The sequence below is a fragment of the Enhydra lutris genome, unplaced genomic scaffold, assembly GCF_002288905.1.
Source record: "Enhydra lutris kenyoni isolate GAN:26980312 unplaced genomic scaffold, ASM228890v2 scaffoldscaffold9, whole genome shotgun sequence".
NCBI classification, from domain to species: Eukaryota; Metazoa; Chordata; class Mammalia; order Carnivora; family Mustelidae; genus Enhydra; species Enhydra lutris.
Window position 1 is genome coordinate 42,512,178 of NW_019154093.1, and position 27,731 is coordinate 42,539,908.

A 27,731-nucleotide genomic window follows, 5' to 3' on the forward strand; every position below is an offset into this window, starting at 1 on the left:
CTCTACGAACACCCTGATAGAGCCAATGTTCTGACGACTCTTTCCATTCGGAAGAGCCATCTCGAGGCCGACGCTATTTCATGGAAAATGCATTATGTGGATTTCCCCCCAAATACTAATTTTTGCACTTGATGAAAAACTCAAGACTTTCTGTTCTCCACGCACAGGTTAGCTTTTTGAGGAGAAGTAGGTCCGCCCCAAGCCTTCAGTTCTGTAAGAGGGCACAGATCCCAGCGTCCTCTACCTCACAATTCATAAATTTAAGAGAGATCTCCCAGAAAGGACCGGAAGGGGGATGGCTAATATTAACGTGTCCGCAGCTTAACGAAAAGGAACACAATGGCAATAGGAAAATGCTCTGGGACCCTCGTGTTTATGAGAGAAAAATGTACTTGAGGGAAAACTAAATTTGCAGTCCTTGCTCGGTCCTGGGTTATATAGTCTCACTTCATTACAGGAAAGGCTACCTAGCTCTCCCTACTGCCCCTACTCTGTTCTGCTATTGAGGTGTCTGTGCGAGAGGCGATCTTACTCTTCTAGACAAACGAGGCAAGGAGATAAGAATATCTAAGATTATAGATAGATAAATAGATACACAGATACATATATCCATCTAACTGGAGCAACATCACATGGTTTTACTAAAGGCCTTTAGGAAACAGAGACTTCCAAGTATTCTTAAGTTACGTTTTGCTTTGTTTCGTTTCTTAAAAAAAAAAAAAAGAGAGAATTGGAAATAAAATATTGTTAAATGGTCTCTAACTAAATTCCACTTTACACACTAAATAATGAAGTAAAATTCGCACAACCAAGAAGCTTCTTTAGCAAACATACCCTTCAATCCTAATCAAAATTAGGTATTCTGCGAACACCGCCCCCCTCCACAAACCCACAGCCAACATTTGAGGCAGGAACTGGTCCCTTCTAGGGCTTAAATTTTGTCTAGGACGAGATGAAAGAGCAATACTATTAGCAACATACTTTTGTCTTTCTTGTAGCCTTGATTTCAAATCTAGTCGCAAATCATAAGCTTTTGTGCTGCTCAGATGTTCCTTCTTTATCTTAATGAGAAAACTTTTCGCAAAGGGAGCGCGAACCGCTAGATAAGTCAGCCCCGAGGCTGCCAGGGAGCGGTCGAGTTCCCAGCTAGACAGGAGAGCTGCGTGTTTCAGGAGAATGACTAAAAAGTTTAAGTCACTCAGACCTCCGCTTCCCCTTCTGCTTGCTGCAGAAAGAGATGTAACCTGAATCTTTGTTTAGGTTTTGGTTGGGGAGTGAGAATTAAAAAGCCAGGGCAAATGCAGAGAGCAGATTTTTTTTTTTTTAAGTCAAAAGTTAACAGGCCATTCCCAGTGTTGTTCCCCCCCCCCTTAATACTAAATCTGGAGTAAGTTGGCTTGCCCTGATAAAGATCTTAACATGTACAGAAGGCGGGTTTTCCTTAAGGAGGTGAGGCTATTCCTCCAGGAGAAGACTCCCCCCGCTTACACACACCCCCTTCCCTCCCTTTATGTAAGGTTCCACCCTCTGGAAAACAAAACTTTTTTTTTTTTTCTTTTCCTGGAGGGACAGACCTCAGTGAAGTTGGGATAAGAATCTTAAGAACAGTCCACCAAGTGGTAACGGCCACAGCGGCCTCTTTGGACGAAGACTTGCTTGTAGTATTCCTGCTCTTCTCGGTGTCAGCTTTTATTAGTGCTTTGGGGTGGGGGAGGGGGGAAGATCGGCAGACACGGACGGCCGCTGACCCTCTGGAGTTGGTATGTGATAAGCAGCCCTAGCAGTGCCATGTATTGGAAAAGCGATCAGATGTTTGTGTGTAAACTAGAAGAAAAGGACGTGCCGGAGCTGGCAGTTCCCACTGAGAAGGTGAGCGAGCGGACGCCTGGCCAGACCAGCTGAATTGCAGTTCCCTTGAAACGCGAGCTGTTTGGGCTCCTAAACGAGGTTCAGAAATTACCTGTAACGGCCTCATCTTCAGACTTGGCTTTTTTTTTTTTTTTTTTTTTTTATTACGTAGTAGCGTTAGTCAGTAATCATTGCCTCCCCTCCCCACAAGCTCACTTAACCTGAGGCATGGAGACTGTAATTTGGGAGACGAAGCCTCAAGCCTAAGGCGTTCTCGGGTACATGTGAGTCGTGCTTTTGTTCTATTTGCCGTGGTGATCGTGGCGGTGGGAAGAGCGAGTCGGGAGGTCCGGGCGGCTCTCGGGGTGGGATCAGAGGCTTGGCTCCTTGCGTCCAGCCGCCCGCGGGCGTTTGCCAGCGCATAGGCTCGCGGCTGGACGACCCGCCGCGCCGCGGGCCCACGACGAAAATAGAGTCGTGGCTCCTGGAAGGCCTTGGGGGATCCCAGGGCGCGAGATTTTACTTAAAATACCCGCCCCCGCAAAAGGCAAAACCCAGGACCAGTGAGTCACACCCTTCGTAGAGTAGATGGGGAAAACTGACAAGCGCTCACCTCACTCTGGAGGCCCGTTGGTGTCTCGCGTTTTAAGTTTGAAAATCATCTGCAGCCTGTTTGAGCTCCTCAGAGGGCCCCGCCTTGGGAACCGCTGACTTTGTCGGACTCTGGCGGGGAATACCCAGCGAACGCGGGACTTCTCTGCTTAAACTTGCTTTGTGTCTGAGAGAAGGCGGCCTCTGAGCGGCGGCGCTGGGTCCGCACTAGGGAGCGCACCCGAGGGTCCCCACTGAGGGCTCGGCAGGGAGCGGGGTGCTCTCGGGTTTGGACGATATCTTGCCTGGCGCAGCCGGAAGGAGGGAGGTGAAAAGTCGGAAACGCAGGTGTGGGTCGCTTGAGTTCGGCATCCCCTCCCCCCAAACTGGAGTTTTCCTGAACGAAGGCAGAAAAAGCCTGCAGAGGCTGCGTTTTCGTTTAAGAACAAAACTCCAGCAAAGGCTTGGAAACACTTGAGTAATGCGCGCTGTTGCTTTAAAACATTTTGACCGAGGTTGGGTGAGTTTTAATGGCACAAATTAAATTCAGCTGGATATTTTCCATTATTCGTCCCGCTTTTTGCGCTGGTTAAAAATAATCCTTTAGTAGCTCAAATGTTGACTTACTGAGCAATAAGTGGCAATTTACACCTTAAAGAAACGAGTGTAAATCACTCGCAGCTCTAATGGCTGTAAGTTTACGAAAGAGCTGGTGGCTTGGTGTAATCTGAAGCATTTTCATTCAAATTGTCATCGGAACAAACACCAGGCTTCTTAAATCCCGCTGTAATTAGCTTTCAAGTATCCTATTAAACCTCTTCACCTTTCGGGCTATCCAATTCAAAAAGCACCCTTTTAAAAATATATATGTGTCTTGCTCTTTTAATTGAGGTTATTAAAGAAATCAAGTTTCTTCCCCCCCCCCCCCCCCAATCCCCTTTTCTTCTCTCCCCCTCTCCCCCCCCCCCACCCCCGCCCGTTGCACCCGCTTTAGCCTGGTGATCCCCGCTCCGCCGTGATTGACGTCTAGAAAGAAAATGCTTTGTGCTGGGATGATTGTTATTAACTTGTTACCCCCGGCAGGGGGGCGGGGAACCGACTTGCTCCGGTGAGCGCTAGGGACCTGCGGCCCCGAGAGCGCCGGAGCGCGCCGGGGGAGCCCTCAGCGCTGCGGTGGCAGCCTTGCCGCGCGCTCGGCCAACGCCACGGCGCCCCACGTCTGACAAGAGAGGCTGCGCTCCCGCGGGTTTACCCGCGCGCTGGGTTCCTGGAGCCCTGATGGTGCACGCGCGGCCCGGAGCGCTGGGGGCCTTCATTAGCCCACTCCGCGTGCCAGAAGCCCCGGCTCTGGGCTGAGTCTGCCGGCTCTGAACTTCTGCTCTCCGTTTTTCCCCATTTCCCCCTCCTCCCACCCCGCAGTGCCCGGGGCTCATGTCGGAGGAGTGCGGGAGGGTTGCAGCCCTGGCGGCCGGGAGGACTCGGAAAGGCGCCGGGGAAGAGGGACTGGTGAGTGGGGAGGGACAAGGCTGTTGGCAAGACTAGACGTGTGGAGGCGGCCCAGAATTAAGGGCCGCTATTCCCGCGCTCCTTCCAGGGCCCAGCTGGCCCCTTGGGGAGCGGGTGGAAGGAGGGCCTGAGGCAGGGCGGGGTGGAAAGCTGAACCGGCGCGACGGGCGGCGCAGGGCTGTAAGGCTCCCTGGGTCCTTGAGGTCAGGGGTCGATAGCCCCAGCGGGTGCGTGGCAGGAGCTTGTGGGGAGAGACCGGGGAGCGAGAATTCACAAACTGAGGGTGGCCCGGGAAAAAGGAGGGGTAGGGTGGGGGAGCTCCGGGAGTTCCGTGGGATGAGGAGAGGAGGAGGGGTCTAGAACCGCCGGCGACTGTGCCTCCGGGCTTCTTTCAGGTGAGCCCCGAGGGAGCGGGGGACGAGGACTCCTGCTCCTCCTCGGCCCCGCTGTCTCCGTCGTCTTCGCCCCGGTCCATGGCCTCGGGCTCTGTCTGCCCCCCTGGCAAGTGTGTGTGCAACAGCTGCGGCCTGGAGATCGTGGACAAGTACCTTCTCAAGGTAGGGGGAGCCGTGAGGCCCAAGGGGAGCGGGAACTCTGGGAAAAGAGAAAAGTTTTTTCCCTTCTTTTCCAATTTCAAGTTCTCGTACAGGTTGTAGGCTTTCTCAGCAAAGTAGCCCAGTCCAGGGCAAGTCGAAAGAGCGGGAGAAGAAATCCTAGACTCTCCCACATTGTTGCAAAACAGCTTATGCATATGACACGTTGTGCTCTAGAAGTGCCGATACCCCGGGGTGGTTGTATTAGCGTCAGCCACCGACTTGTAGGGGAGCAAAAGTGGGTAATCCTTTTACTCACTTTTGAAACAGTGTCCTGCCTGATTATTTTTACCGAGACTGGGTTGTCCCTCCACCCCGAACAACACCCCTACACCTGCCTGCTTCTAAGAGTTTCTGGTTAGTATATGTTGGATGATTCCCCTTTGCAGTGTCTCCTTTGGTAAGGACCGTGGTAAAATGTCTTTTCTGGACAGAGTCTTTACATAGTTTTATGTTTAATAGCAGTCGCTTGAGACTTTTTCAAAGTAAAAGATTGTAGGAGCATTTACATAAAAACCATTTTCAGTACCTCCTTCCTGTTATTAGTATCTGGAGGCCACCCAATGCTTTTTTAATGTCCCCTCCAGTGCTTGTAAGAAAAAAAAAAAAAAAGGAAATGGATGGTTAGACACCCTCCAACCCCCCAACCCGCCCCCCCCAAAAAAGAAAGAATGCAGGCAGGAGAGAAAGAAGGCAGGAAGGGAAACAAAAAGAAAGCTAGATGGATAGATGAATGCCTGGGATGAAGTTTGAGAATTTGGTGGTCTTAATTTGTTTCACTTCTCTCAAAATATTGTGCAGGAATTTGGAAGTAGAAATTCTGGCAGGCCACAGTTAACTATATCAATGAGTGCAGGGTCATGGTCCCATGTGTCTTAATTCTAATACCATGGGTTTTTCAACTTCAACAGCTCTTTAAAACCACTATTTAAAATAATGATCTCTCATACACTGAATTAGTAGCAAACCAGTTCACTTTCTATTCCTTCCTCATCAATCTCCCTCCACCCCCTTCCCCCATTTTTTTCAGAAGGATTAATTATGGAGAGTAGGAGTTCAAAAAGCAAGTTACTGGGTTTCTTTAAATTTCTACCTCAATGTAGAAAGCTATTTAAAATGTAAGGTGGGAATAATAAGTTATAGATACAACCCAGATAAATCACCAAAATAAGTTTTGGTGAAAAATTGAAATTAAATTAAGTTTAATTGGGGATTGAGTCTTAAAGCTGGCAAATTAACATGGCTCTCCCTTTAAATCTAGATTAAGATACTCTTTTCACTGTTTCTAGACCTGAGCCTTTTTAGATATCTCAAAATCATCTTTTGGACCAAAGCTAGTTTGTCATTTTCAATGAGCCCTCTCAATAATAAACATAATATTTAAGAGTGTTTCTGAATGGGTCTATAAAGGCTTTAATACTTCATACCAGAGAGGATTTAGGAAAAAAGGGCATTATAAAGTGACTCTTAACACACCTCTGAAATAGATATAGTTGCTAATATTCACTTTTATATGTTAAAAATACATTTGTTTATTATATTTACTTGTGTTATATAAAATACCTAAGTTATCTAAATATCTTACATAAAGCTTTTTGTTGTAGGACTGTTGTCCTCCCAGTGAAGTCTTCTATGTACAGACTTATTCTATCCCTTTTTGTACCTATTAGTATCTTAGTTCTAACGAAAGTTTGACATTATATGGTTATATAAAAACTCTGAGTTCTTTTTTTTAAATTTGGGTATTTATTCTAAAAGAGTAGTTTATATTCAATTTGAGTCACTGGTGAAAAATAATTGCTAGACTTAGTAGAGTATTTGAGGGTACAACTGTTTTCTATGGAAAATATAGAAACCACTTAATATAGAAAAACATCATTTCATGGGCGAGTAAAATGGAGTTAAAACAAAAAAGTAGGAGAGGAATTAGATGTATCTTTTGCCTCCTCTAATGTTTTAGTGCCCTGTTGTTTGGATGGTTTTTTGGGCTTGGTCTCATATACATATATAGATTGGATCAATAACCGCCATCAGGAAAGTTTGATATTCTCTAGATTTTTCTCTCTTTACCTTACTTTCCTCCCTGGAAAAGAAATGGAAAATGAACATTTTTTTTCTTTTTTAAATAAACTTTAAAGAAAGGTGGTAAACCAGGCATTCGGTTTGGCATTAGGGAGTTAGAAGATAGCCATGACTCTGCTCTGTAGCCTGAATCTACACTTGCTTGGGGAGATGGGGAGAAAAAAGAGCCTGGATAAGATCAAAACGTAGACGTCCCTAAGCATTGGAGTGCTAAAGGAAGCCTGTATTTTTAAACTTTAATTGTCCCGTGTTAGGAAAGAATACAAGGAAAATACATATTTATTTCTAGGATAGTATTAACCATTGTTAATATTTTTTAATTCTGACTTCCTCTGTTTGCTTGTTTGTATATTCCAAGTTTTCTTATGTAGTAAGCATGTAATCCCAGACCAAAACTTAATATTTAAAAAAATTTCACCAAAATGTTACTCTTCATTAATGCTTTGGAAAGAGGCCTATAACTACAATTAGAAGCAAGTGAAACTTTTCCTTCAGCTTCAAAGGACCTTTTATATTTTGTATCACAAACATTTTGGAAAAAAATTTTTGAACAGTAGTGCTAATCTAATAGAATCATTGGACAGAGGATTTTTGCTACACTATTTTATAATAAAGATTATTTCACAATTTCCTAATTACTATTTAAGATATTAGATCCATTTGTAGGGTGTAACTAGTGTTTTTGCATCATTGCTGTTCTTTTACATGAAATGAAATTATAGTTAATTGGTTAAACATAAACTCAATTCTTGTGTCCATTTAACAAGAGCAAATGTTGGAAGCCTCTGTTATAAGCAAGTTCTATCTAATATATATACATCTTCATTCTTGAGGGCTGAAGTTGTGGTGCTTATAATATGACAGCAACAGTTTGAGGTGCGGGTTATTATGATTTGTTTCCTGAATTGACAATATTTCATGTGCTTATTTAGAAAATATAAAGTGGTATGATTTATTAGACACTATGTTATGCCTTACTCCTTGAAGTATAAATGGCAAACAATATTTGGTGCCTTTTTAGAACCACTTATCATCAGATTAATTTTTTTCTCCAGTAGCCAAATCATTAGTTAGGGTTCCAATAATTCATTCCTTGAGTTTATTATTTAATGTTAGAAGGTATCCAGGATTTCTGCCATATCAACATTTAAATCTACCTTAGCAATTTCTCTTTGTTAAGGGAAGTGTTGCCTGCCTTCTTTATAAGGGTAAGTATCTTACAAAGCTTCTTTTTTAATTTTCTTTCTCTCTCACTTCAACTACTGCACCGAATATAATTGTTTGGCCAAAAAATAGATTGAGATGTCGTGTGGCTTGACTTCTTTTGCTATCAGGTTTCCTGGTGGGAAGAATTTGGTGAAAGAAAAAATAAAACAAGCCTGTATGTAGGACTTTAAAGTGACCCAAATTTTCCATGTTCATAGAAGTTCGACTTCAATAAGGAAAAAAAAAAAAAAAAAAAAAAAAAAAAGCACATGCCCTGAATTCTTCAAAGGAATAAAGAATTTAACACACAGTATAAAATATGTTATTGTGATTTTTCTGGCTGGGGTCTGAAAGAGAATACATTTAGACACATGTTTGTTTAAATGACACCTTTTAGGTAGAAACATTGAAGAACATATGTTAAAATATCAAGAAGTCAGTTTTTAAAATTGCTTACTGCACAAAACCAATGAATGATACTGTGAGTGTGGTATTAAAATTGTTTCTTACCCTTCCCCTTTTTCCTTTACAGGTGAATGACCTGTGCTGGCATGTTCGGTGTCTCTCATGCAGTGTCTGCAGGACCTCCTTAGGAAGGCATACCAGCTGTTATATTAAAGACAAAGACATTTTCTGCAAACTTGATTATTTCAGGTATACTATGAAACATTTTTTTAGTAGACACTTTAAGATAATACAAAAAGAGAGTTTTGTAAACAAGCTTTCTTGTCCAGGTTTATGTATCGAAACCAGTTTTTCTTATATAATGGATTTCAAAATGAGAAGAAGACCTCACATTTTTGAGGTCTAACTTCTCTCAAAACAAATAAAAAATAATGTTTGTGTGTTTTAGGAATTCTGTATACAAAAACTAATTTAAAATAATTATTTCCTCTTTGGGAATGAAAGGTTTAGATATTAAAAACAGGGAAACTTCTCCTTGCTGTGCATAGGTAAAGTATAAAATGTAAGATGACTTATTGTGACAAAGTCCGTGATTTGCAGGTGATGCTAAGGTGAAATGAAATAATTATGGTTGGGAAAAAATCAAGGTTTTGTTAAGTGTTTACCAGTTTACGAGAATGATCCCAGTTATACCTTTAAAATAACAGCAGTTTGGAGACTGTGATAAACCTATAATTTAGAGGATTTCGGTATCAGAAATATACCAAGTCTGATTATTCTGTCTAAAAATCCTGTTTCTTTTTATCTGTTCTTTGATCTTTGTTTTTTGAGATTGTATTTGCCTAAGATATTAAATGTAACATTTTTTTCTATGATCTCTTTATAAATTATTTAAATGCACAGTTTCTTGTAGGATATAATTCAGTTCTTAATGGATAGCTGTCTAGAAATTGAAACTATTCCTAAGCATGACTTTTTAAAATTACCATATATTTTTTTCTTTATTTGAATTTCCAAATGAAAACTGTTCATCGTGAAATTGGGAAATTAATGCTATATAATGAAGTTTGTAATACTAATTATGTTTATACTCAGTTTCAAAAACTGGTTTCAGAGAGTTTAGTGACTGAATAAAATTGCTAATTAAAAACACTTCATAAAACCCAGATGCTTTATTTTATAAAGTCAAAGAATTTTATAATTACCAAAAACATATATTTCTCATCAGGTTTACTCTCCATTTCCTCAAATCGTAGCAATTTTACCTCCTCTTTGACTTAAGATATGCAAATCTTAATTTTTTCATGATAATTTAAAGCTTTTTGAAAGGTTTAGTTTCAGCAAGTTATTGAAAGCCTCGTTCTTCAGGATTTTTTAATATTTCATATTATATTCTGAAATTTAGTTTTAGGATTCACTTTTTCAGATTAACTTAAACAAAACTGGCAATACCTCTAAAGATAGGCTAATGAATAGAAACAGACATATTTTTGTTTGATGTGGATATGCAAGGCTATGACTGTGATTATGATAGGAGACATAGCAAAGAATGTCCAGTTACTCAGACCAGGAGAAAAAAGAAATAGTTACATCTGGTATTATGTTACAGTTAACCTGCATTTAATGTCTAGGTAAGTCTCTAAGTTTTAGGTATTTCTCCCCTTCCTGTGACTAGCAGTGCAGTAGCTTATTCACCAATGGAAACATGTCTGAGTTTTCATTCCTCACTCTCAGGGTGAACAGTTTGTTCTACCCATTGTTTGATAATGTTGATTCTAAATGTTTAAATATTTTAACTTAAAAAATGATATTTAAAACCTTTCTGAATTATCTCAATTTGGTTTTAGGAAGTCCTTATATTTTCATTGTATGTTTTTGCACTTTTAGGTTTCAGTCTGGAGTATATGTGTGTTTGTATCTTGAATCTCTAGGTAATTTATAAATGCATTGATAATTTGTTACAAACGAGATATTGAAACTCATAGCACATTTATTTTAAAAGAAAAAAATCCGGTCTTCCTTTAAAGTAACAATGAGAAGCTTTTGTTTTATAAACAGATTTAAACTATGGCCCTATCTCAAGTCTTGATTGCTTACCATATTGACTTTAAGAAAAATAACTGGTTCCTGTTTCATTTTCAAAAGATGTAAACACTTAAACTTATCCAATAAGTAATACAGTGTATTAGTTTACTCAGGCTGATGAATATCTCCCCAAATAGTAAAATCTTCACCTCCTGCTCTTCTATTTATGTAGAAGGTATGGAACTCGCTGCTCTCGTTGTGGGAGGCACATCCATTCTACTGACTGGGTCCGGAGGGCCAAGGGGAATGTCTATCACTTGGCATGCTTTGCCTGCTTTTCTTGCAAAAGGCAGCTTTCCACGGGAGAGGAGTTTGCTTTGGTGGAAGAGAAAGTCCTCTGCAGAGTGCATTATGACTGTATGCTGGATAATTTAAAAAGAGAAGTGGAAAATGGTAAATATATACTTAAAATACTTTGGAGTCTTTTGGGACAGTGAATACAGGGAATAAAAATGATTTTTCCTAAGGTCATTTTAATGTATTATTTTGTTCAGTGTAATTGTGGTAAAACTCATTAAGCATTCTCCTGTTAGTGATGATCTCCATGTGTTTATATGCAGGAAAAGACATGGCATGTGTATTAGCCTTGTACCATATTCTCAGGCAGCAGCCTTGAATTTAAGGCTGTTTTGCTTTCATAACCAGTTGTTTTCCTGTATTTGCCTTTTAAGCATGAACCTTAAATGTGTGTTCTCCTAACTTTTTGTGCTTTTCAGTAAATATACAAGCCTGTATATTATTTCCACAGAATATTTTAGTGTGTTTTAAAACTTAACTGACAGATTTGGACAATCTACAATTTCACACAAAGCCAAGAGATGCAAGAAACATATTATTGTTTGATCAGTGGACCCATTTGAGTTACTAACATGTATGCTATTTTTTTAAATGCAGGCAATGGGATTAGTGTTGAAGGCGCCCTCCTCACAGAGCAAGATGTTAATCATCCAAAACCAGCAAAAAGAGCTCGGACCAGCTTTACAGCAGATCAGCTCCAGGTAGACATGACAATGAATTTATGATTTTTGAAGTCTCTCCTGACCATAACAAACAAACAACAAAAACATAATTTTAATAACTTTAATTTCATATAAACAAAAACCCCCCCAGTTCTCCTGCCCCCTCCCCAAAATGCCCAAAACAGTTTCCTGCTGCCTAAGAACATTTTCATGTTTTCAATAAGATCAGCCTGTGCTTTTAATGAATACTAACTTGGTGAATGTATGAAAACATATTTATAGCCCTAAAATGTTTGTCAATATTTCCAGAGTCCCGACCTGGTATGAACTAGTCATTCAAGCTTTATTTCCCTGGGTTTTATTGGCATTAACGTCAAAGTACAAACAAAATATTGATCGGTCCTGACTTCCTGATAAAATCAGTTTAGCCCAGGCATTTATTGACGTTACTACATATAATGGGGATAGAAGACAAAATATTTTAAGACTATTAACAAAAAGAGACATATAGTATGTGGGCCTATGAAACACTAATGTGTTCATCTTTTTAACAAATTACAATGAGCCTTTTAATGGCTAGGTTTATAGAATGTTCTGAATAGGAGAGAATTGAATATGCCTTACAATAAAATTACAACAGGAATCTAGTTATTGACTCTACAACCAATAAATCTTTACTTGTTTTTAAAAGGGATAGAGGGAGCTAATTCTATAGTTTGATGCTGAAGGTTGATTATGTCCCCTGAAAAAGGAGAGATTATTTCAGTTTATAATTGTTATAAGTTCAAGTCATGTCAACTCTCGAAAAAATAATTAAATATAATTGTTATAAGATCAATTCATGTCGACTCTCAAAAAAAATTAAATAATTACTCCTTACTTTATCTTTAAGTCTACACATATAATGATTCTTTTCGGAATTTTTTCAGATAAACAAATCATGTTTCCTAAAACAGTAATGTGGATGAGGTATTTGTTTTATGGTAAGGTAAAGTAACATTTTTTGAGTGCCTACCATGCACTACTGGGTGCTTTACACATAGGATATATCTTAGCTCAAACTTTAAAGGATATTTATACAACATTAACAATTGAGTAAAAGTAATATTCTGAAAGTCACATATGGTATCTAAGACTTGCCAGTGTTCAAGATGAACACAGTAAAGGGGTTTCAAGAGAGAACTTTTATTTAGGGAGTGGTTAGGAAAGAATCCTTCATGTGATACAAATATTTCAAGGGAACTTAGATCACATAAAGCCCTAAATTGGGAGATATGAGTACTGGTGGAAGACCTGGCAGCAAAATATGCAGTAGCTAAAAGATGTCGGAGTTAAAATAGAATTTCTAACATAAATATATTGTTTTTACAATGGACTGTTTCCATGAAGGGCTGGCTATAATTTTAATAATTATAAGGCTGACAATGAAAGGTTATATGAAATTAAACATTAAAATTATAATAGTGAAAACTTGAAACAACTTTAGGTAGATATATAATTTCACATAGGAAAATAATTACAGGTACTAATGAAATAAAGAGAGAATAATATTTGTGAAGGTTTTTGTGTGTCAAGTCCTATGCCAGACATTTATCTACATTCTCTCCTTTAATTCTTAACAATAATTCCTTGATGTAGGTAGCCTCATCCAAGAAGTGCAGGAACTCCCTTCAAGGCAGACTGCCAAGGGAATGACAGAGAAGAGATTTGGAAACTTCCCCAATCCTCTGGTCTTTTCATTTTTCTTGACCACCAGACCATGAGTGGAATAAAAGCTCCACTTAATGGCAGCAGCAGCTAAAACAAGAGTGAGATTCCAAATCTTGTGGATAGCTTTATAGTTTTAAATTACAAACATACCTAAGCTATTTGCATCATCATATCGATTATTATATGAAAATGTGATCTGAATCATTAGTTTTTAAAGATGTATATTGGAACCATAGGTTTTAAAAAATGAAAATAAAAAAACGAAAATAGAAGTTATATGCCTTCAAAGCATATACTCATTTTTTCAATATTTATTAGTATCTGTCTTTTGCCAGGGACAGCTGAAACAAATGAGACACAATCTTTGTCCTCAAGTGGTTACTTATACCTTAAGAATCTGGAAAACATAGCTGTAAATTTTTAAAAAACTTAAATCGTTATATTTTGCTCGAACCTCTAATAAATCACACAATGTACGTTCATTGTCAAATTATCCTTTCTGAAAACTGAATATATTCAAGTAGTGCTTGAATTCAGCAAAATAATAAAATATTATAGGTGATCAATAAGTCAAAACTATTCATAAAGTACTGCTTTAGACAGAGGAGAGTTAACATGGGAAGAGTAAACAAGATAATTTGCCAAAATTATTTAGAAATTTACGGGAAGAAAAATTAGTTTAAGGCTCACAACAGAGTAACATTTTGTGTTGGCAAGAATATCTCAAATATTGTCTCATTTGTAGAAATGGTATTTAAGAAGTTCCTGCCAATACTGTGGTTTGTTTATTGTAGTTAGAAGCTCTTGCTCAATGATGATGAATATAAAACATGCCAAGGTTATCACCTATATTAATCTACTTTCAGAATGACTTGGTCAGCTGCTATTATGCAAATACCTGTCATTTCTGAGAATTCTTGGCCTTAAAATGATGAGTGTCTACAAAGGCTCATTCCTTGATCATGTTAAAAAGCCTTCAGAAAAGAAGTGGGTTGGGTTTCAACATCATTAGTGACTGGAGAACAATGAAATTAAGTAGAAATTAAAAAGCTTTTGGTGTGTGTGTATGAGATTAAACATTGATAAGCATGTCTTACTTTCCCCTTAGCATATACCAATTCTAAACCATCACTATTCATTTAAGTTTTGCTTTATTCCTTGATGAGAAATTGCTTTATTAAGCATAACTTCGTTTCATTATTAAACTTGTGAATTTGAAATACATTTGTGAAAAAGCATGCTGGTTTTTTTGTTTTATAAATTATCAATAATGGCCTAATAAGCAAATCCTGAAATATCTGTTTAGCTTTTCCTCTTGAAAAATTAAAAAAACAAAGACCAATTATTTGCTCATTCTTTTTCTCTTTGGGATATTACATGCTCAACTACATAGGAACACAACTATTTGTACATGACAATATTGAAGTAACGCATTTGGAATAAGAAAGGAAGAATGAGGTGAACTGAGTGAAATTATAAACTCTTAGGCCAGTTCTGCCCATTTTTTAAAGTAAAAATACACATGCTATTTACAGTAAGTGTGTGAACAAATATGGTTGGACAGGAAGCCAGGAATACCTTATTCTTTTTTTCCTTTTTTCTTTTTTTTTTTTTTAATGGAGAGTTCTGGTTCCCCCTAAAACCTTTAGCATTTCTTAAGCCTGTGTAGTTACTGTAATGCTCTTCAGCTTTAATCATGGTGAGAAATGTAAATGTAACTCTTTAAATTACGAACTGACTTTCCTCAGTGTATATGATGTTCTACATAAGCACTGTTCCTCTCTAGCGCATGTGTTCATTTATCTAATCTTAACCTTATAAAGTAGGTGCCACTGAGTATCTTCATTGTGTAGATAGGGAAACAGAGGAAACTCACCAAGAGGATAAGTTATTTGCCCACAGATTTATGGATATCAAATATCAGGGCCAAGACTTGCTTAGGAAGGTCAGCTCCTGGTTGATCAGGAGCTGATCTATGCTATAGCATCCCTATGCTAAACTCATTCATGTAACAACAATTTAATGATATCTAATGATGTGATCAGTTAAAATAACTTCAAATAATGTGAAATTCTCTGAAGACAGTGGTTTGATATGGGGAGAGAGAAAAGCTTTAGCTGCTGGGGGACAGGGGAGTTCTCTCTAAGGGTAAACTTTGGAGTTGAGATCTGCAGGAATACCTTATTCCAGAAGTCACTAATTAGAGAAAACTTAACTGAAAAAGAGAATTTATAAACTTCATAAGATTTCCTGGAACAACATTGGTCTTTTTCTCCACACTATCTTCAACTTTTCCTCGAATTGTCAAGGTTCGTTGTGTTACAAACCCTTAAGCACATACTATGTGATAGGAAAGAGTATTAGCTCCTAGGGATATGAAGAATAAGACATTCCCTTTGTCTTCAGGAAGCTTACTTTGCTTAGGAGAGCTAGACTTGCCATTAGTTATTTAGCTGCTGTGATATGTGCAGTGGCAGAAGCATATGAGAAGCATGTGGACAATGCAATAATTTTGCCTGTGGAAAATGGTGTTGAGGCCGGTGGTAGCTTAAAGTCTTTGGGTAGATTGGTTATCCCCATCGCACACGCATAGACATGTACAATTATGTTGGATGACTGACTCCGCTCTCCCATTTTTTGTAATACTTTCTTCATATATTATTCTACTTCCCTCAGTTGATTGACTTTTAAGTAATAAAATTCAAATATCCATCTTAATTCTCATGATTTCCTCTTCAGAAAGAATCCAAAACCCTTGGCTTAAGCTTTATTCTGGTACTCCCTCACACTCTGTACTTCTCCCCTTACCTTGTATTGTAGTTATTGGCATGTCCACATCTTTGTCTCAAAAAGTTGAGACCACAGACGTATCACTGTTTCATGGCACTTAGCACAGTGATTCTAATCCAAAGGTCATATCATATCCCCTGAGAGCTTTTTCAGTGCATAGATGTTTAGATCCCAGGAAATTCTTATTCAGTGGGCTGATTGATATCCTTTTTTAAGATCCCTGATACTGTTTTGCATAGAGCGAGTGCAAATGTTGTAGTTAATGTTGGAGTTATTGCAATTAAATGGAATCCATCCATACTATTTGCTGACTGAGAAAAATTATAATCTGGGTCTATTTAGCTTTGTTGGAGAAAAATTTGATAGGATTTTTGTGTTTTTAAGTTTTCTAATACAAAAAATTTTTAACAAAATGGAAGAAATAGTAAATGGACATACCATTTATTCATTTCATTTGTGCATAGAAGAATGGAAGAAGAGCAAATGTGAGCTCATTTTTAGCAGCATAGTTGAGAGACAAGTTTTATGTTGAAATGGATTTTTTTCTTACAGATCTCAGTGTAGTGACTTGTTTGTAAATTTGCAGCATATGCTTTCTTTTCATTTATATGTATTCACCCATTTTTATTTTCAACTAATAAAATACAAGTATCTTATTTTCTTATGCATGTCTTATCTCTCTGGTCATCAATGTAGAAGATTGAGTTTCTTATATTTAGCTATTTACTACTTTTTTTTTTTTAAACAGGTTATGCAAGCACAATTTGCTCAGGACAACAACCCAGATGCACAGACCCTTCAGAAACTGGCAGAAAGGACAGGCTTGAGCAGACGTGTGATACAGGTGATTATTTTAAAGGTTAATCAAGAGATACTGAACAACCTATTCTAGGTCGTTATGAATGTTCAGTGTGTGTGTTTGTGTGTGTGTTTGCAGAAATATCAAAGCATTAGCTTCCCATTTAGGTCTCTTTTACACTCTATATCAATTTTTTTTTAAAACCTGATAATTAGCCTGTTTGAACTGAGCTATCAATTGTTAAATGACTTTGTGTACAAGTTACTTCATTCTGTGCTCAGAGCAACCCTAAGACATTCAAGCTGAAAAACACAACTTTGGTTCCAAGCTAGATCTGGTTCTGAAGCCAGTAATTTTTTTTCCCACTTTTCTGTGATTGTATATGTGAATGAGTGAGTGAGTGAGTGTGTGTGTGTGTGTGTGTGTGTGTGTGTGTGTGTGTAGGGGGGTTTGATCACTTTTGCTAAAGATCCAGGTAGAGGAAATCATGTGAACAAAGCTAGGGAAGGATGAATTAGAGCAAATTCATTGAAATGTTAATTTTATATCTGCAAATTGTGAGAGTTGAAATTGTTGGAGCTGAACTTATAGGGACATGTGACTATAGAGTTCTGTCTTGAGCAGGAGAAAGCCATGGTAGCTGATGGCAAGAATTAGGTAGTAGATGGCAAGAATTAGGGTTGAAAGAGGCTAGATTAGAGATACAGATTTGTTGGGATGCCCTGCAAAGGAGTGATTTTTTTAGAAGAGATTTAAATGCGATAGTGACCTGAAATTCATTGAGAAACATTTTATTGCGTGCATGCTGGTGGCAGACAGACAAGAAGAGGACCTGGACGCTATGATGGGGAGGGAGAGAGAAGTGAAGGATGACTCTTAAATTTGAAGTCAGAGTATCCATAGGAATAGTGCTATTGACAGGAATATTCAAGTCAAAAAGGTGATTTGGTTATTGGGAGGGAGATGAATTTCCTTTTAGGTCTGTCTTGGACAGTTGGGCATATAAGCACATATTTTTTTTTAAAGATTTTATTTATTTATTTGACAGAGATCACAAGTAGGCAGAAAGGCAGGCAGAGAGAGAGAGGAGGAAGCAGGCTCCCCGCTGAGCAGAGAACCTGACGTGGAGCTCGATCCCAGGACTCTGGGATCATGACCTGAGCCGAAGGCAGAGGCCTTAACCCACTGAGCCACCCAGGCGCCCCTATAAACACATATTTTAAAAGATGAACAGAACTCATACAAAAAGATCCAATGCCATGAAATTGGGTAAGATCCTTTGGAATGAGATCATAGACAGTAAAAAAAGAAGAATGGACTTTAGAGAGAGGAGGGTAAGTGATACTTTTAGAAAGAGACATAGTAACAGGTGGGATTAAGGAATGAGTAGGGTAGAAAACATCATGGCCAAAGGAATGTGTTCAAGGTGGGGCTGGCCAACTGTGTCAAGATCTTATAGAGAAGTCAGGGAAATGGAAAATAATTTTAAATAACATTCAGGGTTCAAAACTGTTTACAGAATTAAGGCAAGCAACCATAACCAGCAAGATGAAATTTAGGTGGTAGGGGGCAGGTAAAATCCAACATTGTATATATGTTTTACTTCTTGAATTGGGTGGCTGATATTTTTAAATAGGGTGCTCATTCTTCAATTCATTATTAAGCCTGAAATATTTTGTAGTTAAATCATCTACACAAAGAAGCTGATTGGGAAAGACCTGGTGGTGCTGCAGCTTCTCTAAAGACTTAGATTCCAGTAGATTGGGCTGACTACAGTGTAATGAGGTTCTTTGAGGAGTTAGGTCATAAGACCTCAGTGCTTTTCAAATGTTCAGGATACTGTGTTTATTTCAGAACACCAAATTTTAATTTGGCAATCCAAACAAACTGCTTCCTTTAGAGACAAGTTAATAAAGTCGTGAAAGAATTAGAAATACTATGCTAATATTAACAGCAATAAGAATATTTCTCAGGAGATGAGAAAGTAAGAGAAGGAATGGTATAAACAGAAAAAGTATCTTTAAATATATGTGGAAGGCTGTCCTGCAGATAGCAGAATCAGGTCTTTGCAGGGGAATGAAGGAAAAGGCAGATTTCACTCATGATGAAGAATTTTCTCAGCATGAAAGTCTACAAAAATGACATGGGCTGCCATTGGAGGTAGTGAGTTTCCAAGCCTAGAAATGGAGCTTCCTTTGTTGAGGTAGTACAGACTCAGTGGGCTGAAGTTCCTTCTAATCCAAGAGTCTATACTTTCAATGACAAAGACTACTTCAGCTAAGTCAATTCATGACTATTATGTTTTAGATTATTTTGAAATTGGAAATAAAAGAAAATGAAGGATTTTCTGAGAGCTTTTCTTATTATCTGAAGAAGTAAGGCCCCCAGACAATGTCACAGAATTTCCAAGTATTTAGCTCACCAGTATCATGGGCAAGTTATCTTGATTCCAAGTACTAGAACTTGAAGAATATATTGTTAGGTGGTGGTTTTTAATATGTGAGGATTGAAATAACTATTTTAGATAGGATAGCAAAGGAAGGAGTACTAGCATGCAAAAATATATGTTATGTGTGTGTGTGTGTGTGTGTGTGTGTGTGTTTCCGGATTTTCATTATCCTAAAAATTCTGTAATGAATATCACTGTATGTACACCTTGCTCACTTGTTGCTTAGTTTTCGTATGATAAATTTCTAGAAGTGGGGTTGTTGAGTCAAAAGATAAAACATGTTTAAGGACTTTAACTGACTAACTGATAGTACAAAAATCACTATCCAGGAAGTTCATACCAGTTTATTCTGCCAGGAGCTACATATGCAAGTTCTCTTTCACCAACCCATGCAAATCCTGAACACAGTCATTCTTTTACATTCCTCCCAGTTTTGGTAGAAAATCGTTTTTATTTATATTTCTTTGATTATCAATGACCTTTAACATGTTTGTTTATTTTGTAATTTTAGAAATTTTATGTTTTTAGTCCACTTTTCTATTGGGTGGTTCCTTTCTCTCCATCTTGCTGATTTTTATTCTATTTATCATGTTAAACCTCCATAGTTCAACAGTTCCTTTTTCATTTGTTTATTTATTTATTTAAGTTTAAAGAGAGAGGAGGAAAAGAGCAGAGGGAAAGGAGAGGGAGGGGGAAAGAATCTCAAGCAGACTTCTCCCTGAGTGCGCGGCTCCACGTAGGGGTTAGTCTCACAACCTGAGACCATGACCTGAGCCAAAAGCAAGGGTCAAAGGCTTAAGCGACTGAGCCACCCAGGAGCTCCAAAAGTTTTATATTTTTACGTATTCAAATCTCTCAATATTTTTTTCTTTTAGCTTTGGCTTCTCCACCTATAGGGTTTATCGATATTGACTGTTGTTTCCCTTAAATATTTATGGTTCCAATTACATACATCTAATCTTTAAGTTAGCATTAATTAAATAATAAATAATTAAACATTTGGTTATTATTAAGGTAAGGATTTTACCACTTTTTTCTCCCCCTCACAAATGATTAGCCAGTTTCTCTAAATCAATATTAATGATTTAAATTTTTCCAACAATTAAACTTCCAACAATTTAAACTTCCATCTTTTTTCTACATTAAAATCTGATATTTGGCTCCTTGGGCTTTTTCAGAGATCCATCTTATGGATTAGTCTGTTCTTTTTCAGAATGTCCATATAGCCTGCTCTTAGCTTACATAGTATACAATTTAGAACTCAAAAAATTTTTAAATATGTTGCTCAGAAGAAATTTTAACTCTTGGAAGTTTGCAAAACAGAAGAAATTTTAAGTCAGTGAGGAGGATCAAAATGACTTGTATTTGAATTCTGAAGTTGAGGTACCCCCAAGCCAGAACTTATTTTCTGATGGTCTGGAATTGTCAACTATATTTTTCTGTGCAAGTTACATGACATTTTGTGTTTATAAACTTCTCTCTACTTGATTACCTGTTGATGATCTTTCCAAGGAGCTATTTGAATCAGAATTAAGGTAGTTTTTCTGCTGATATGTCATGCCTTTTTCATATTATTTCCAAAGTCTGGATTTTTTTTTAAACAACTGAGTAGGTTCCACTCAGGATATAATTTATTGGGAACATAAGATACTTTGGAGAAACTCTGGGAACCATAGTGCCGTGTCCATTAGGTTATATGTGGCCCATTGGGGTGCATCTCTTCTGGGTACTGTTGGGGAAAATGCTGGTGGCAGTCGTTCTCTTTTACAAGTTGGAGAACATGTGAGTATATCTTCTTGACTGGGTGAGTGACAGTAGTGATGCCTATTATTAAGGAGCCTGTGGAGAGAACTGTGACTGAACACTTTGGGTTCGGTCTCTGTCTAAGTATCCAAGAGTGTAATATTCCAGAAATGGAAGAGAAGGCTGTGACTTCCCACTCCTTTTCCTTGATATATGCCTATGTCTTGTTCCTGAAACATTCCTCAGGTGTCACCTTCCATCCATCTGCCCAGGGCTGCATACCCTTTTACATGATCACTTTTAATTACTTTAGTTTTAACCCCTAGAGTTTGTACTTTGTCAGTCTTCTGTTTTTGGGTCCTCAGGGCAGGACGTGTCTTTGAAATCAGGTCAGCTTTTTTGTATAAAACTTTTTGCAGCTTCTTTCTGTTCTACTATTCAGCGCTGATTCCCTTGCGCCATCGAATAATTTCCTACCAGCCTTGGGCAGAGATTTCTGCCCCTGATCTCTCCCTGGCCTTCTCCCCTGACACTAAAATGTTATCTTTATCTCCTTAAACTTTTTATACCTTCACTTCTCTTTCTCCTCATGACAGACTTCTTTGGAGTGATAGAAAGTAAGTGCTATGATATTTTCACAAAGTAACCCTCTATAGTCAAGTTTTATCTAACAACAGGGAGTCAAAACACAGGTAGATTAATTACTGGGAGCATTCTGGGCAGTCTAGATTCATTCATCCTGACCTGGATGCAAAACTATGCTTGCCTTGATTTGTTTCCTTTATTTCTGTGATAGAGTAGACAACAGGATGATTAGTACTTTACATTTTGTGAACTGTTTCACTAGTGGATGTGTTTGTATTTTATTCTGCTTAAATATTACTCATTTTTTCTTATTACAAGCCTGACCTTAACATACTTCTTAGGGAATAGTCTATGAATTCACTAAGAGAAATTGAACTCAGCAGGCTAAAATGTGATTGGAATAATTGAATCAAGAGGTTTGTAGAAAGCTTTAAGTTCTCAGTGGGGATATTAGTCATTTGGAAAGGGATTTGAAATAAGTCCAGCAGGTGTCTAAGAATACATTTAGTTGGGTTTTTTATTGTTGTTGTTGTTGTTAAGTTCTGATTTAAAGGGCTTTTTTTTTTTTTTCTTTTTGTCCCAAATGCCAGTAGTGAAAGCCAAGGAAACTTCTCTGGAATTCTTGAACTTCTTCTCTCCCTTTTTATTTTGGAAGATGCTGGGGTAGTATAGAATTGGCTTTTAAGTAAATCACCAGATGGTTATTATATGAGCAAAGAAAATGACCATTGATATTTATGCAGATGTTTCTCTTCTGTCTACAGAACTGCTTAGAAAGCTTGTTTAGATTTATACCGTGGTTATATGGTAGAGAAATTGAGGATACATTTCTTTGTAAGCTAAGTTGATAAGGTACTCAGAAGTTGACATGTGATGTACCTCCATTGCTTTTCTCCTCTCTCAGGTGTGGTTTCAGAATTGTCGAGCACGCCATAAGAAACACGTCAGTCCTAATCACTCCTCCTCTGCCCCAGTCACAGCAGTCCCGCCCTCCAGGCTATCTCCACCCATGTTAGAAGAAATGGCTTATTCTGCCTATGTGCCCCAAGACGGGACGATGCTAACTGCGCTGCATAGTTACATGGATGGTAGGTATCCCAACCTTTAACAGCTGTTGTTCAGGCACAGTAACTGTTAACTGCTAATATTAGCTGATTGATAGGATGCATATTTTGAAATATTACCTCAGTCGTAGCTGAAAAATTGGGGGGGGGTGCAGGAGAGAGCAGAAATGTCCAAACATTCTTATTTCTGTGACTACATTTGAAGGGACAAATTTAAGACCCACTTCACAGCTAAAATACAAATATTGATAATATAATGCTTGATTTTTTTACTTAGGAAAAAACTTTCTTTGTTGTTTTCACCCAATAGTTAAATAATTTATTTTCCTATGGCCAGAAAAAGTATTCACACACAGAGTTTTATTCATTTATTCATTTATTTAAATTCAGTTAATTAACATACAGTATTATTAGTTTCAGAGATAGAGTTCAGTTTTGCATATAATACCCAGTGCCCATTACATCACATGTCCTCCTTAATGCCCATGACCCAGTTACCCATCACTCCACCCACCTACCCTCCAGCAACCCTCTGTTTGCTTCCTATGATTAAGAGTCTCTTACAGTTTGTCTTCCTCTCTGATTTCATCTTTTATTTTTTCCTCTCTTCCCCTATGATGCTCTGTTTTGTTTCTTAAATTCCACATATGAGGGATCATATGATAATTGTCTTTCTCTGATTGACTTATTTCACTTAGCACAATACCCTGTAGCTCCACCCATGTTGTTGCAAGTGGCACACTCAGAATTTTAGATCAGAGTTAGTATACTGAGTTTTGTTAAGGAAACTTTTTTATTGAAGTAAAACATACATATATAAAAGTACATACATAACAAGTATCCAGCTGGATGAATTATTAAAGTGAACATATCCATGTAAATACCAGATGAAGTAGTAAAGCATAATTAACACCCAGAAACCTCTCTTATGCCCCCTTCCAATTATTATTCTCTTCCTCCAGAGTATCATTGCCTTGACTTCTAAAATAATGTTTTAGTTTTGCCTGTTTTTGAGCTTTATATAAACTGAACCGTATAGAATGTATTCTTGTGTATCTCACTTCTTTCAACTACATTGTTTGTGAGATTCACTTGTATTTGTTGCAAGAATCCGTGATTTGTTTTATTGTTCTATAGAATTCCACTGTGGGAATATACCACAATTTAACCATTTTATGGTGGATAACATTTGTGATTGAGCATGTTTAGGCTTTTATGACTATGCTGCTATGGACTTCATTGTACATGCCTTTTGGTGTAACATTAATTCACACTTCTGTTTGGTATGTACCTGGGTGTGGAACTTAGGGTAATAGGCTACCCATACACTCAACTTCAGTTGATTCTGCCAGTTTCCCATAGTGGCTGACCCAGTTTACACTTGGACCAGCACTGTGTGAGAGTTCAAGGTGTTCCACATCCTTGCCAATACTTGGTACGGTGTGACTCCTTAATTTTAACCAAGTTGATGGTGGGGTAGTGCTCATTATTTTAATTTGCTTTTCCCTCATGATTGATGAGATTGAGCACGTTTCCACTGGGCATTTGTAAACCCTGTGTGTGTGTGTGTGTGTGTGTGTGTGTGTGTGTGTGTGTGTGTGGAGCCTTTTCATGTCTTTTGCCTGTTGGTTTATTGGCTTGTCCATTTTGTTTTTTCCTTGATTTCTTAGTTCTCACTATATTTTGCATATAGAAAAGCTTTTTGATGGCATCCCCTCCTATTCATTGGCTTGCCTTTTTCTACTCTCTTAAGGGTATGTTTTGTTGAGCACAAGTTCCTAATTTTAATATAGTTCATTTCATCAGTTTTTTTTTTTTTTCCTTCATGGACAGTGCTTTCTTTGTAACCTATTCAAGAAATTGGTTCTCCTCAAAGATAGTGAACATATTCCTCTAATGTTATCTTCTTGACACTTATCTTACCTTTGACATTTAGATTTATACTCCATCTGGAATTGAATTTTTATGTGTAGTATGAGACAGGAAGTAAAACTCTTTTGTTATATTGATAAAAATACCAATTTCCCAACTGTTTTGTAGTGACACATTTCTCATAAATCAACTGTTCATGTAATGTAGCTGTTAATTTCTGTACACTTTATTTTATTGGACTATATATTTTCATATTGAAAATATGATCTTATTCTTGCTCTTTTGAAAGTAAATCTTGTTTTATCCCAGGTTTTCTCTTTGTGTTTGGTCTTCAGTTTTATTATAATGATATGCTTCTTGAGTATGTTTGATGTATTATAGAAACGTCTGTTTTTGTCTCTTCAAATATTGTTTCTGCTCTTTATGAAAAAATTCCGTATTTTCCAGTTTTTGACCTTCCATGCTTTCGTCTAGGTATTTTCTTCTGACCTATCTCCAGATCACTAAGTCTCTATCTAATATGGTATAAAACTCACCCACTAAGTTCTTAATTTCAGTTATTGTGTCTTCAGTGTTAGAACTTCCATTTCATTCTTTTACATAGTTTTCACTTTTTTATTTTTTATTGAAATCTTCTATTTTTGCCACTTTATTCCTTAATAAAATTATTGTTATATTTATTAGTTATATTAAAGTTTATGTCTAATAACTCCAATATCTGGATCTCTTGCTTTTCAGTCAAGTCATGTCTTCTTCTTTACCTTTTTATTTTTTTTATTGCACTTCAGATGTTGGATTGGGTATGAAAAACTAGAAATAATTTGAAGCTTTGGATTCAAATTTGGACTGATCCTCCACCAGAGAGGATTTGTTTTTGCCTCTGGCAGGAATTTAGGTTAGGGTAAAATCAGCTTAATCCAATGAGCATCAGTCTTCATGAAGGCTGGTATATTTCTGGGTCACTAATTGGATTTAGCCTTTGGGGATCCCAGACAAAGCTTTCATTTTGTTGTGTTTTGTTCCTGTTGTTTTAAACCGGTCCTTCTCTTCAGTGGTCCCTGATCTTTCGTGTTTGTTCCCCATCACCCAGCCAAAGTCTAACTCCTGAGAGTCTGCTCAAATTCTCAGCCTCTCAGACATCCCTTTTCTTTTAAAATTGTCACTAAATTTGGGGGGTGGGTGGTGGAAATTTGCCTCTTTTTATTTCCCTTCTCTTTTGAGACTTGCTTTGCAATTTTTCATTATCTTGGTATCTTTCAGATGCCTTCCAACAGATTTTTTAAAATTTTGGCCAGCTTCCTAGTTGCTCTCAGAGGGAGGTTTGAAGTGTCATAGACCTTGCAGAGAATGGAAACTTCATTTAAAGTTTTGGTTAAATAAAAAACCAGAACCTATACCATTGTTGCTATTATACTAGCATTAAAATTGTGTGTGTTCACGTGAATGACTATAGTGTTGCCCGAGTCAAATGCGCTTTGATGTATGTTTGGGGAAGAGGTGGTTAAGCATTCATAAAGGAAAATTGGGGGGGTTCATCCTATAGACATTTTTATATGGAAGCCAGCAGCATCTCTGCAGACAAAGCTTTTGTGTTTTCTAACTGCAGGGTAAAGTGCAGTGAATGGGGTATGGATGGAGGACATTAAAGTGTCAAAAGCTTGTGGCCCCAAAAAAGGTTTTGGGGGTAAACTATTCCTGGATTCTCATTTAATACTGTACTCACTATGCTGAATAAGTTAATGTTTCTGCTGAGGTTAGTGGAATGAGTGTAGCTTGGTGCCCTCAGCTATAATGAGTAATGAAATCACATTGCCTTGGATTGTTTTTGTTTGTTTTTAAATCAGTTTTATTCACTCTACAAAACTGATCCACAAATTTCTTTCTATTTTATAGCTCATTCACCAACAACTCTTGGACTCCAGCCCTTGTTACCCCATTCAATGACACAACTGCCAATAAGTCATACCTAATTCCTTTTTTCAGGGATAGAAATGATTAAGGATATAATCTTGTCATTTATTATGTATAAAATACCATTGAAAAGATATTAATGTTAATTTTTTATTTAACACTCAAAGCATTTTCAACATCACTTTGCTAACCAGGTATGTATCTATAGTTGGCCTGCAAGACACTTTTATTGAGTCTTCATTTTTTTGTAAAATTTATGTTTACAAGAAGAAAATAAATCAGAACTTTTTTTTGTATTGTCTGGAAATAGTTCACACTAGTGTGTATCTGTTAATTTATTTGTCATCAAAAGAGCACTTTGCCTAAAAGAAAGGACTGACAAGTGTGCAAAATGTTTACAATCCTTTGTGAAATCGTAGTTTATCATTAGTTTGTATCTGTAAGTTATTGTTATAAATACTACCTGTATTTTTTGTTATATACAACTTTATACTTTGAAGCTTGTATCTGTGAATTCGCAACTGAAGTTTATTTTGCCAATGTTTTCTGAATGAATTGAATAAAGCTTTTGTTGTAGCATGCCATGCAAACACATTATTGTGTTTGTGGTTGATGAATTATGGCTGTAAATAACACTATAGTTTAATAAGCCCACCACTCTAAGTTTATTAAACATTTTCCATTCTTGTGAAAGTTTCAACCAGTCTGTCCTTTTGTGTGTGTGTTTTCAGCATTAAGTTGACGTTAGTCTCAAATATCACAACTCTTAATTTTAGAAAGTCATTTTGTTTTGAGCTGTGTTTTGAGTATATTTTAATAGGAAACTTATTTGTAGATGATTGCACTTAACAAAAGAACACATGAAAACATCTAATTTGGCAAATTATCCCTTTCAAACTAGCTAATAAAATTAATGTGAAAGAAAAGAGCACTTTTCAAAACTACCTTTTTGCGTATCCCAAGTCAGAAAAGAAATATGGGCCATGAGAATATATTCTTCAGGGGTGAAAAAGGAGAACTAAAAGTATTTGGAGTTTATGAGCAATGTTTCTAGAGCAGACTCTTTACTTTTTCTTCCTAGTGAACACTCTTTAGGGATTGTGATTCTGAGAGCTGAAATCTAAACCCCAGGACTTTATCATATGTAGCCGTGGACGCTTGTCTTGGAATTACAAAAGTAAGTGGTGCCACCCTCACTAATTTTTGGATTTAAAGAACTTAATCAGTACTCACTTCTTGTTTTTCATAGACCAGTAAGGGGGAAAAAGGTAATGGGGAAAAAATCTTAAGAATCTTAAGTTTAAGTCTTTGTTTAACTTAGCAGATTCACATCTGGCTGAGGACTGGAAGTAATAGTGGAGTATTTGTAATTCTATTCTAGTAATCATAAATGCAACCAGAAAGCAATCATGTGGGTGTAAGGAACTCACTATCTGCCTCAAACCAGAGGCAATAAGCCTAAGTTTCACTACAGGAGAAAGGAAGAAAAAAGGCTTTTGTTTTGTTTTGTTGAAACCTGCTACTCCAGTTAGA

The 27,731-nt window shown here is 37.5% G+C and overlaps 1 protein-coding gene across 2 annotated transcripts; it reads left to right on the plus strand.

Annotated features, from left to right (window-relative positions):
• Window positions 1–1,156: 1,156 nt before the first annotated feature.
• LOC111143319 (LIM homeobox 8) lies at window positions 1,157–27,731 on the plus strand. 2 transcript variants are annotated; one of them, XM_022496980.1, is made up of 10 exons: window positions 1,157–1,869; window positions 2,060–2,132; window positions 3,859–3,945; window positions 4,341–4,502; window positions 8,359–8,480; window positions 10,489–10,709; window positions 11,211–11,314; window positions 16,524–16,619; window positions 22,256–22,439; window positions 26,181–27,731. In XM_022496980.1, exons 3-10 carry the CDS (start codon window positions 3,871–3,873, stop codon window positions 26,255–26,257), a joined length of 1,041 nt encoding a protein of 346 aa, XP_022352688.1. In that variant the 5' UTR covers window positions 1,157–1,869; window positions 2,060–2,132; window positions 3,859–3,870; the 3' UTR covers window positions 26,258–27,731. The 2 variants fall into 2 exon arrangements, with proteins under 2 accessions (XP_022352688.1, XP_022352687.1); XM_022496979.1 differs by lacking the exon at window positions 2,060–2,132 and having other exon boundaries at window positions 1,647–1,869.